The sequence below is a fragment of the Leucoraja erinacea genome, chromosome 16 (assembly GCF_028641065.1).
Source record: "Leucoraja erinacea ecotype New England chromosome 16, Leri_hhj_1, whole genome shotgun sequence".
Lineage (NCBI taxonomy): Eukaryota > Metazoa > Chordata > Chondrichthyes > Rajiformes > Rajidae > Leucoraja > Leucoraja erinaceus.
The window spans coordinates 10472275-10485130 of record NC_073392.1 but is presented as its reverse complement, the minus strand read 5'-3'; the positions used below and the strand labels follow the sequence as shown (position 1 = coordinate 10485130).

The 12856-nt window shown below is 40.3% G+C and overlaps 1 protein-coding gene across 20 annotated transcripts in view; it reads left to right on the top strand.

Annotated features, from left to right (window-relative positions):
- Window positions 1-12856, top strand: part of foxp1b (forkhead box P1b) — a 474222-nt gene that overhangs the window by 341078 nt on the left and 120288 nt on the right. The window contains exon 1 of one of the 20 annotated variants that reach the window (XM_055647682.1): window positions 3129-3275. The exons of the other annotated variants lie outside the window; for them this stretch is intronic. Within the exon in view, the coding sequence (XP_055503657.1) occupies window positions 3144-3275 (132 nt within the window). The 5' untranslated portion in view covers window positions 3129-3143. Of the gene's footprint in view, window positions 1-3128; window positions 3276-12856 lie in introns of those variants that run through there. 20 annotated transcript variants of the gene reach the window in all.

Below are 12856 nucleotides of genomic sequence, written 5' to 3'. Positions count from 1 at the left end.
TATTCCCTCTGTGTCATTCCTTTTAAAGTATCGCAAGGTTTTTTCACACAGAGAGTGGTGAATCTCTGGAACTCTCTGCCACAGAGGGTAGTTGAGGCCAGTTCATTGGCTATATTTAAGAGGGAGTTAGATGTGGCTCTTGTGGCTAAGGGAATCCTCTGTGTCATTCCTTTTAAAGTATCGCAAGGGGGAAACCCAGAGTAAATTGAGTCCTTCCGAAACAAGCTGGAGTTTACAGTACATTGCGGGTGTGGGACGCTGCCAGATGAGTCAATTAAATGCTTACATCCACATCCCACCAGCCACCTACCCTCACCTTCTACACTAGCCCCATATCTCACACCCCTGGTATTTTCCATTGGGCCCCAAGGTTACTGACTCTCTTACTCCTTAATTGGCCTATGCAGGTCCTGACACCAACCAAACACTTTCTCCTTTCCCAGTTTGCACCCTCTTTTTATAAATATCCCATCTCGGCAATTGGATCCACGACCGCTGGCTAGCCTTTAGTTTAGAGATACAGCATGGAAACAGGTCCTTCGGCTCACCAAGTCTGTGCCGACCACCAACCACCTGTACACTGGTTCGATCCTACACTCCAGGGACAATTTACACAAGCCAAATTAACCTACAAACCTGCACGTGTTTGGAGTGTGGGAAGAAACCAGAGCACCTGGAGAAAACCCACACGGCCACAGGGAGAACGTATATATTCCATACAGACAGCACCCATGGTCAGGATTGAACCCGGGTCTCTGGCACTGTGAAGCAGCAACTCTACTGCTGCGCCACCGTGCCACCAACCTGAATCATCTCTCAGAATGGACAAAAGATTTTTAATGCCAAACGTTTGTGATGATTTGTTAGCTATTATTTCTAGATATTTTTTCCTTCTTAACAAAAAAGGTTTACTTGGTTATTCAACAGTGAGTGAAGTGACAGGGTTTGACTTTTGTTCGGAAAGTTCAGTAAAGGGCAACTATTGAGACAAAGCCAGTTTTCTAGAGGTAGTTATTTCTTAGCGTTCCCCTCAAGGTCAGATCGGATCAGGTATATAATGCTGAGGCGTCAGACTACATTTGGAAAATTGTGAGTAGTTTTGGGCCTCATACCTGAGGAAGGATGTGCTGGCGTTAGAGGAGGTTTACAAGAATGATCCCAGGAATGATTGGGTTCACATAAGAAGAGCATTTTGCTGCACTGGGCCTGTACTCACTAGAGTCCAGATAGGTGAGGGTGGACCGCATTGAAACTTACCGAATAGTGAAAGGTTTGGATGGAGTGGATACGGAGAGAAGGTTTCCACTAGCGGAAGAGTCTTGGACCAGAGACCTCAGCCTCAGAATAAAAGGACGTACCTTTAGAAAGAAGATGAGGAGGAATATATTTTGTCAGAGGGTGGTGAATCTGTCGAATTCATCGCAACAGACAGCTGTGCAGGCCAAGTCATTTGGATATTTTTAAGGCGCAGATTGATAGATTTGTGATTAATATGGGTGTCGGGGGTTATGAGGAGTGAGGAGGGGGCAGGAGAATGGAGTTGAGAGGGAAAAATAGATCAGCCATGATTGAATAGTGGAGTAGACTTGATGAATTTATGAACTCATCTTGCATTTGGGCATTTGCTGGGTTGGTGAGCATTAAAAAAATATACATATAAACAAGCTAATTATGAGAAGGAGTAGGTCTCCCATTCCTATTTAAGATCTTGACTGATCTGCTTGTAGCCTCTCGTCTGTATTACGATCTATCCATGGTGATTTTTCAACTCCTTGCTTATCAAGATCTATTTACCTTGGTCTTAAAAACAATTCAAAGACTCGACTTCTGCCGACATGTGAAGGGAGTTCCAATGGTTGCGAGCTGTCTGAGAGAGAAAAATAAGACCATGTCATCTCCGTCCTAATGAACTGGCTTGCGGACCATATTTGTGAGAGTGCGTTCCTGTAGACTGACTTCCTGTGCATACTCTGCTGGACTGTCGACACATTCTCATATTCATCGGTCTAAACTTTTGTCAGCTCTCTGAAATAAACGATAAATTTTGCATAGAAGCCGGCAGCGGAAAAATTGTCCATTTGTGGCTGACGTTATTTCTGTAAGTGCGCCTGTGGTGCCCAAGTACAGCACACCAACTCATGCTGATGAGGATGAACAGAGACCTCCAGGTCTCTAATAGTGACATTATTGCTAGCAGGTGGCTACAAGCTGCCCAACAAGACGCAATATTTCATAATTTCCAGTGTAGAGACAGCCTGACTCAAACGGGAATCAAGAACAAAAACAAATACTTTTGCAATATGAGAAGACAGAATTATTCATTTAATTCCTAAGTCCAAATCAGTTATGCATTTAGCAAGATTTTAATGTTAGTTCCAGCCCTGGAACTACATTTTGTTCCCAGGGCGATGTGTGGGAGGAAAAGAAAAGTCATCTATACAAGTACGATATTGGCAAAAAGACGAGTAACAATACTCTGCATATTGTTCACATTAATGTTTTAAATTATCTTAATGCGATAATTTGGCGCGATGCTTTTCAAGGGCATATCAATAGGACCGAGGTAGCATGAATAAGTGTTCATTCAAAGCCGTAGCAGTGTATGAATCAGTTACAACGCAAGAGTACACCTCTAAAATTCCACGTAAGCAACACACGTGTGAACTATCTCAACCATTGGTGTGTTTGTGCAAGTTGGGCATGCAAAACAAAGAATTTGGCATAGGAAAAAAACATTGTTTTTAACGAATGTTCATTCACAAATATATATTGAGCAAACAGGAAGTGGAGACAACATGACATCAAAATTGCAGCATTGATTATTTTGCAATAAAAACGCTTATAGTTCAGGTCTCTCAGTACATTGTTGCTGAGAGGTTAACCTAGCACGAGTTGTGGCTGATTGACGTTAATAGACAAAACTGCAAAGCAGGAATTAACACAGACTTATCTTTGAGGAAAATAAGATAGACTTTTTTTTTCCGCAAACAATTGGCTGTGAAGTCGCTTCCGAAAGGACTTCAGTTCACCTGTCATCGCAATAAAAGAGGGAGGGCCACTGCATGAAGGATCTGAATCTCCTGGATTGATGATGGTGAGTAGTTGGCATTGGTGAGCAGGGTGTGGCTGACTGACTTTATATCATGTCAGTCGCTGCTCACCCCTGCAGCTGTAATCTGTCTGCAACTGCAGAAAGCTCAGTTTGTACAGGAGGCTTATTAGTGCTTCATGGCCCACCACTCTGTTTACCGCGGCAGCTAAATGGAGTTTGTCAGGTTTGTCAATACAATTGATTCCGCAATTTTAGTACCTCTCCTCTGTAGAACTGACAATTTAATTTATCTGGGGAGAAGAGCGGCACAACTTACTCCCTGCAATATTTTATCATCGTTACTACTTTATGCATCAGCTTGCTTTAAAAGCTCTTTTCATCATTGAAACCATTGTCATTTACAGCGTCTTTCGCCAGCAGGAGCAGATTTTGCGAGAATTAATTTATGCTGCATTTAATGGTCATTTGTAACATATTAGATTCATAAAACTGGGACATCCTGGAATATTTTTGTAACCAGCCACAAGTGTTGTAAATATTTCAAATATCTTTACACTGTCGTGCACTATGAAACAATAGTGAAAACGGCCGGGCTGGCTTGAACGCATATTTTATATGTCATACATTCTCGCAGTGCAGAACGGTTTATTTGGACACTGAGCAGGCACATTCCTGCAGAGTCCAATAGGTGGTAAGATGCGAGCAACTTGAATGCCAACCTTGCAGTGTGTAGATTCAAATGGGATGTTGTCATCGTTAAGGAAGCTCTCAGGAAATGAAGTAATGGGAGGGTGGTAATTTTGAAAACTGCACACTGTTTAGGTGTTGCTGCGATTGATCTGTAGAAGAAATCTTTCTGGGCTCTTCACACGAGAGTGAGATGCCACATCTTAGCTTGCGTTAACTTGAAGAGTTCCCAGTGGTTTAAAAGTCACTTGAAAAGCTATTGATTAGTTGACAAATGAGTCACATGTTCTCTAGTGTCTCCACAACATTTGCTGTTATAAAGTAGATTATCCTATCAAAGCCTACAGGAGATATTTTTACAAGTTTGCTTTCACTGGATGTGTACAGTATGCTCTGTTAGATGAAAGTTTTGTCTTTTGAAGTAACTTCCCCTTCAAATTTCTATAATTTGTGAGGTATCTGAAACCCAAGCTACAGGTTGCTATGTGCACTAATCTTATCTAGAAGAGATTGCTATTGATAGAGAGAGCTTTTAAATCACCACTAAGATAATAAATACATTGTTTTGATAGATGGAGGATTGTGGTTAAAGGATTTAGCCGAGCCCTCAGTTTGGCAGCCGTTTGTGTGGTGGACGAAATCTTCTCTCCTTGGGGGAGGAAAGGGACCCCGTTCTTGATTTTTAGTTTTGACATTCGTGTTGAAATTTCCGTACGTTGTGTGAGCAGAGCTAAATGTGGGTGATGTATTCCAGCAATGCGCAGCTGAGTTGGCACAGAATCTCAGAGTGCTGAACTGAGAACTGATTTGTCTGACAGTTTATAATCAAAGTTGATTTATTGTTCATTAGTAGTGCATTAGCCCTTTCAGGAAAGGCAGTTATTTGTGCAGTGGCCTGTCAGGCAGAGAGACTGCGAGCACCTGTCATTCCAATGCCATGACATAGGCAACCATATATTACACTCCTGAGTGGTGCATCTGCACAGTAGGACTGGGGCTGATATTTTCTTTGGCTGTCATTCTGCGTGCATATTTTAATTGATGGGACTGTAAGCAACAGCAACAGAATGTTAAACAAAACAAAATTTGTCAACTTTTGTCTGTCGCCATGGAAACTAGGATTAGCCTGTGTTGTTACAAAGATTGGAATGAAAACAATCTGTTCTGTAGTGTTGCACCGGGGTGGATGTATTGTGTATTGTCTTCTGTGAATTTTCATGGGGCAGGGATTTTAAGAGTTGTGATCTTAATTAAATCTCAACTGACTCAAATAATACTTCTGAAGGCATGCAGTGTTGCATAACCTTGCAGAACGGATAAACCATAAATCATCTGCCCACATGATAGGAAGAAGTGCTGTTGAACATGCTTTTTAAAAAACATTTGAGATATAGTCTGAAGTGAGTGCCACACAATGTAACGCCATTCACCAGAGAATAGTCTGCCTCGAACTCTGAAGGGAGGTGTTAATAAAACAAACGGCACGGGAGCCTGAATGGAGAAGGATGGGAAAGAAGAGGATTAATTGGAATATTGCCATTTGTTTAGTGAATTTTTTGGTATGCATTTTGTCTGCAACTTTCGAGCCTCTAAACATCTGAGCGCTGTGAGATAAGATGTTAAAACAAATATAGCCTGTGTTTTCCCTTTCAAAATTGGTGTAAACACCTGTGGGTAGCTCGAGCTGACTGTGGGAAAGTTCTGACAGCACTAACTAAATATGTTGTTTTTAGGTGAAAGGCTTAGCTGGTTCCTTTTAGTGGCTTGTTTGTTCAAAAGAAAACAAAAATGACCTTTGGGAGAAAGATTGTTGTTTGTTTTGGGAGATTATTAAATGCATGCATATGTGTTTTTTCACTGAAACCTCTTGCTTGAAATATTCTGTTTACTTGGGCTGGAATTAAAATCCAAATCTTGTATCAGAGCGATCTATATCTGTTTGTAAACCAATGCAAGATAGATACTAGTAAAACAAACCAAGTTTACCTGGAGATCATTCCCCTTTGGTTACCTTAGGTAGTGAAATTGCTCGTTGCCATATTTAATGTTTAGTTCATAAAAAAATTCTGAAGGGAATTAACAAAGAAATATTTACAGATTGGATTTTTAGCCGTCTCACCCAGACCTGTGAAGAAAATCTAAGGTGTAAAACAGCGTGGCATTTTTCAAATAAATAAATTTGATTGTATTTCTAGTCATCAAAAGCAAAATGTGTTATTGCGATCATCATGATTCCTGAGCTGATGTGTTAAAATTAAGAATTTGTGGAAGAGGCTTGAGTCAGTTGTTTCCGGTTGATGATTTTAATGGCACTGCATCAGCATTCATGGAATTTCTCAAGTAGTTATACGCATGCCTGTACTTAAGAGAAAGATATATTTAAAGGGATGAAGCGTGATTTGTTTGCATGACTTACCCTTGCTACTGAAGTCAACTTCATTATTATTAAAATATTTCAGAACATGGTAAACCAACAACATCAGAAAGGTCATCCTCTCTGGTTTTCTCTCGGGCTTGTTATTTTGTACTTCTCAATTTTATTTGATGTCCTGACAAAACACGATGACATGAGGAAGCATACATTAAAATCTGATTTTCATCTAACCTGTTACAACAGTGGCAGTTTAATTTCAGTCGCCATTGATAGGAGTTGTCTCTTTGTGCAATTACTTTAATTGCCCACACCACTCGGAAAAAAAAAAAGATTTCTTTCAGTGCTTCCGATTTGTCTTGATTTGCTTTTGGCTTTTTGAATTCATTTTGACCTCTGACAGTTCAAGAGCACTCTGGATAGAGTGTGTCTTCATTAGGAGTGAATCAGTGAATGGTGAAATCATCAGGAGCGACTGATGTTTTCTCATTAGAATCTAATTTGCACCCTTTTGCTTCGTTCTGATGTATAGCCAATTCTGCCCAAAAGATTTGTCTGCTCCACACTGCAGAGTGCACATCTGTGTATGTAAACTAAATAAAAAAGTTGAAAAAAACTGTTCAGTAGAAACAAGCTGGTCTCAGACCCTACAAAGACAGGATATTGAAAAGAGACCATTATTACGCATAGTGTAATTCAGACCCAGTCACCACTTCATCTCTAGATTTGTGACATTAGACTGCCTATCTTGGTGGTACTGATTTGATAGCCAGTATTCTTGTAGCTTGTGCTGTGAAAAATGCCTTGGATATTCTCCAGGAATATCTTTTGGATGCATTTTCATTTTCAGTAACCATTTGAGGTTTTTTGTCACACTTCAGACTTAAGAGCGGCATCCCGACATGATGCTTAGCCGATCATTTCCTTCACGATGCCATACTTTAAAGTAACTTCAATCACAACATCTCGAGACATGCATTCGATGTGTTGCTGTAGCCATTTAACAAAATTAATTATTGCACCGTATGTGTGTATATATTATATATATATATATATGCTCCTAACCATTGATTATGTTGTGCAACTTGTAAATCAATATTCTCAGAATATTCTATTAATTACATCATTTATCCTGTCATCAGAAGTATACATAATACATTTTCTTTATTATATTGGAGGCTATTTTCAATTAAATCTTCTGCAGGCATGTTGAGCAAAGCAAGGCACATATATGGGATTCTGTGTACATGGTCCATTAACTGTTCTCCATTTAATGATGATTGAATGAAAATTAAAAATTTAAGAGACTGATTGAACAGCTGGGGTAAACTTTCCTTCATCAAGTAGCAGTATACAATTTTTACTATTATGCTGTTGAAATATTTCAGAACGGCCTGAACTTTGACTCCCATCGATTAACAGCGATTCTGAAAAGTGAAAGTGGGTGCAGTTTTAATTAGATTTTAGTACTTGGGTTAATATTCTTAATTATTCCTACTCTGAAATTTTGGAACGCATACGATATTCTCAACGTGGCATCTTGTGTTATGGCTGAAATAAAACTGTAGTTATGCTACCTTTGTTGTAAAAAATCATTTCAGTGCACACTTGTTTCTGCCGAAGAGAGACGCAAAATGCTGGAGCAACTCAGCGGGACCGGCAGTATGTCTGGAAAGAAGGGTGACGCTTCGGGTGAGACCCTGCTTCCCCGAAACGTCACCATTCCTTCTCTCCAGAGATGCTGCCAGTCCCGCTGAGAAAAGGGCCTGTCCCTCTTGGCGATTTGTTTCAGCGACTGCCGGCATCAATGACTGACGTAACAGGCCATCGAAAAATTTGCGCGGTGATGCGTTGTGACGAGGCGCGATGACGTATGACGCGCGGTGTTTTTCAAGTGTCCTAACATTTTTTTGTCGCTGCTGGATTTTGAAATGTTCAAAATCTTTTGGCGACACTGATAGGACGTCAGCAGTCGTCGAAAAAATCGGCAAGTGGGACAGGCCCTTTACTCCAGCATCTTGTGGCTATCTTTGGTTTTAACCAGCCTCTGCGGTTCCTTCCTACACGCTTGTTTCTGCTGATTTGGTCTACTTACTCTCTCTTTAAGTAATATATTTTACCAAACTCTAAACCATTTTGTATTTGTGATGAAACGGGATTTTAATGGAGCATATATTATAGCTGCTCAGTCTCATTGGGTCTTTCTATCATTGGTCTATCTCTTTGGGGTGACCCTAGCTGAGAATTAAGTGAGATGGAGACTTACAAAAGCTTTTCACTGTACCTCAGTACACATGACGATAAACTAACCTCATAATTCAAACTAATTATTCATCAGTGCATTTTAGACAATAGACAATAGGTGCAGGAGTAGGCCATTCGGCCCTTCGAGCCAGCACCGCCATTCAATGTGATCATGGCTGATCATCCCCAATCAGTACCCCATTCCTCCCTTCTCCCCATATCCTCTGACTCCGCTATCTTTAAGAGCCCAATCTAGCTCTCTCTTGAAAGCATCCAGAGAACCGGCCTCCACCGACCTCTGAGGCAGAAAATTCCACAGATTCACAACTCTCTGTGAGAAAAAGTGTTTCCTCGTCTCCGTTCTATATGGCTTACCCCTTATTCTTAAACTGTGTGTGGCCACTGGTTCTGGACTCCCCCAACATCGACAACATGTTTCCTGCCTCTAGCGTGTCCAAACCCTTAATAATCTTTTATGTTTCAATAAAATTCCCTCTCATCCTTCTAAACTCCAGAGTGTACAAGCCCAGCCGCTCCATTCTCTCAGCATATGACAGTCCCGTCATCCTGGGAATTAACCTTGTAAAACTACGCTGCACACCCTCAATAGCAAGAATGTCCTTCCTCAAATTAGGGGACCAAAACTGCACCCAATACTCCAGGTGTGGTCTAACTAGGGCTCTGTACAACTGTAGAAGGCCCTCTATGAAGCCATCTGAATTCATACCTGTGGAAGAATAATTTTAGATAGTTATCAATGCAATTACAGAGCATTTCAATTCATTTTAAAAATATATTTCTTCAGACACTATGGCCAAATTAACAATTGCCCATGACACTTTAAGGACTGTGTGCAAATTTGGGCACCATATCTGAGGAAGGTTGTGCTGGCCCAGGACAAGATCCAGAGGAGGTTTACAAGAATGATTTCAGGAATGAATCGGTTAGCATGTGATGAGTGTTTGACAGCACTGGGCTTGTACTCGCTGGAGCTTCGAATGTTGAAGGGGGGACCTCATTGAAACTTACAGAATAATGAAAGGTAAGTGGATGTGGAAAGGATGTTTCCGCTGATGGGAGAGTCTAGGACCAGAGGTCATAGCCTCAGAGTTAAAGGGCGCTCTTTTAGAAAAGAGGTGAGGAGGAACTTCTTTAGTCAGAGGGCAGTTAATCTGTCAAACGGAGGGCTGTGGAGTCCAGGTCAGGGGATATTTTTAAGGCAGAGATAAACAAATTCTTGATTAGAACAGGTGTCAAGGGTTATATAGGGTTATAAGGGTCAAGTGTTATATGGTTATATGTTATGGGGAGAAGGCAGGAGAATGGGAATAGGAGGCAGAGATCAGCCATGATTGAATGGCAGAGTAGACTGAATGACTGGGCTGAATGACCAATTCTACTCCTATAACTTGTGAACGTGATTCAATATATCTTGCATCATGTGCACACTCATTCTCCTCGAGAAATGCACTGGCAGCAAACAGCAGACCAGGATGCACTGCAACTACAGATTGCATGCTTGAAAATCCCTCCTAGGTTTCCTCTTTGCTTGTACAATGGACACTTTCAGAACCTTTTGTGAAAATGGTCTAACAGACTGCTTGCATACCGCAAACTAGTTCTTCAGATGAGCTTCTGCCAAACCAAAGGCCCTGAAAGGAAACTCCGTGGACACCAGCCAAAAAAGCAAGGTCTTGTGCTGATCATAATGCAGCGACGTTTAAATAAAAGTAGAGAGCACCAAACAACTACAGAAGACAGTGGAGGCCAATTAACTGGACGTTTTCAAGAGAGAGCTCTTCGGGCTAACGGAATCAAGGGGTATGGGAAGAAAGCAGGAATGGGGTACTGATTTTGGATGATCAGCCATGATCATATTGAATGTCAGCGCTGGCTCGAAAGGTCGAATGGCCGACTCCTGCACCTATTGTCTATGTTATTAAAGCATCAAGCTTCTGTCTATTGCTTTCGCCCAGCATGGTGTCCTTGTTCCCACCATGGCTCAGGGTCTTTAACTAAGGTCAGAGCTTACTGATCAAGCTGTCCAAGCCTTCATTGCACCAGTTCTCGGCCCATACCCGATGCCTGTTGCTAGCTGGTACATCCCCAATGAATTAATTGGTTGGTTTGCTGTGGTTCTCGCTAAATTTGCTCTGTATGTGCACTGCACATCACAATGGATTTGCACTTCAACTTGAATTAGATCCAATTTCTATACCATAATTTTAGTTTGAGCGATGAAATTATAGTTAATACCAAAGCCGATTGTATGAAAATCTTTTCAGTGTATTGAAGGTTGCCTTACGAATGGTTAAAGATTTCATGGACTTTATAATATTTTAATGTAATTTGTTGAGAGATTTAAATAATGTTTTCTTCGTCACTTGTGAAAAGCTGCTGAAAGGCACTTTCTACTGCCATAGTAAAACATTTGGCACACGTTCACCTTTTAATGGTGTCATTTTTTTTACAATCTATATTTTGTCTTTTATAGATGGCTGTATTCTGCAAAAAAAAAAAATGGATTGATCAGCAGATGTGTATAACTAATCATCCTTGTAACAAAATACATTAGGATTATTTGAAGAGCTCACATTTCTTTAGTAACAGGTAAAACAAATAAGCATTGTGTAGTCAGAGCAGTCTGTGATTTGGGACATGTAACTAGGTAATGAATTTTATATTTTCTCTTTAAAAACAAACCTTTAAGCTAAATATAATTTGCTTCATTATACAGGATCTGCAAATGTCAAGAATGTAAGCTGCATTTTCCCTTTTTGTAACAAATCCTTTTCAATATGATTTTTGTTTCAGTTTATCCTCTTAGTAAATATTTTTTATATATGATCCTATGTGCATTATTTGAGTAAAAATTTGAAAGCAAGCTTTTGGTTACTATTTTATAAGAAATTATTAACTGGTTTAACATTCCCAATATTAGGAGAATCCTGCCATTGCCATGTTTGTGTTTTAATGATTGAAAACATGCCTGATTCATAAAAGAAACTAGCATCAGTGAATAGACGTTAACAATATTGATTCCATAATAACAACACATTTGATGGTCAACATCTTTATGCCTCTTCATTAAAAATAATTGCACAAGTGCTTTTCTCTTTTGATTTCATGCCACGTATTTAAAAAGATGTTGAAACCTCACAGCTTGAGAAAGATCATAACTGGTAATTCATTGTTGGAATTGTCAAGAAATTAGTTGCGAGTTATGTTTCCATTCTCTTTGGTGGATCCACTTTGGAGCACTAATTACATTTGCAGTTAAATGAGCTCTATTAACAAGAGTAGATTCAAGTGTGTTAAAATTATGTATAAGAAGGGACTGCTGATGCTGGTTTACACCAAAGATAGACTCAAAATGCTGAAGTAACTCAGTGGGACAGGCAGCATCTCTGGAGAGAAGGAATGGGCAAAGTTTCGGGTCGAAAGAGTCTGAAGAAGGGTCTCGACCCGAAACGTCACCCATTCCTTCTCTCCAGAGATGCTGCCTGTCCCTCTGAGTTACTCCAGCTTTTTGTGTCTATCATCTGTTAAAATTATATTTGTTTAAAAATGTTAATATTTTAGAATATAGTTATCTGAAACACAATAAAACATGTTAATCTGCAGCTGGGCTCCCACAAGATTATTTGCATCCACTCAAAACCCAGTTATAAAACTTTATCTGTAGTGTCAAGTGGGCCTTTCATCTTTTATCCCTTTGTTACCTTCCTTCTCTAAGGTTCAAATGCCTTGGGATGTTTCCTAGGTTAAAGTTACATTCAATCTCCATTGTCTTGTGTTAGTTAATCGCGAGTATAGTGGCAGCAGTTGTTTGCCTTTAGCCCTAAATTGTCAAAGGGGAATTCAGTCATTTGTTTTTCAGTTCAGAACAGTTCGGTTAAATGTAACATCTCCAAGTTTGCAGATGACACATAGCTTGGTGGTAGTGTGAGTTGCGAGGAGGATGCTATGAGGCTGCAGGGTGACTTGGATAGGTTATCTGAGTGGGCAGATGCAAGGCAGATGCAGTATAATTACGGATAAATGTGAGGTTACCCACTTTGATGGCAAGAACATGAAGGCAGATTGTTATCAGAGTGGTATCAGATTAGGAAAAGGGGAGGTACAACAAGATCTGGGTGTTGTACATCAGTCACTGAAAGTAAGCTTGCAGGAGGCGCAAACAGTGAAGAAAGCAAGTGGCATGTTGGCCTTCATAGTGCGAGGATTTGAGAAAAGGAGCAAGGAGGTCCTACTGCAGTTGTACAGGGCCCTGGTGAGACCACACCTGGAGTATTGTGTGAAGGTTTTGTCTCCTAATTTGAGGAAAGACATTCCTGCTATTGATGGAGTGCAGCGTAGGTTCACCAGGTTAATTCCAGGGATGGCGGGACTGAGATATGATGAAAGAATGGATTGACTGGGCTTATATTCACTGGAATTTAGGAGGACGAGAGGATATCTTATAGAAACATATAATGTTCTTAAGGGATTGGACAAGCTAG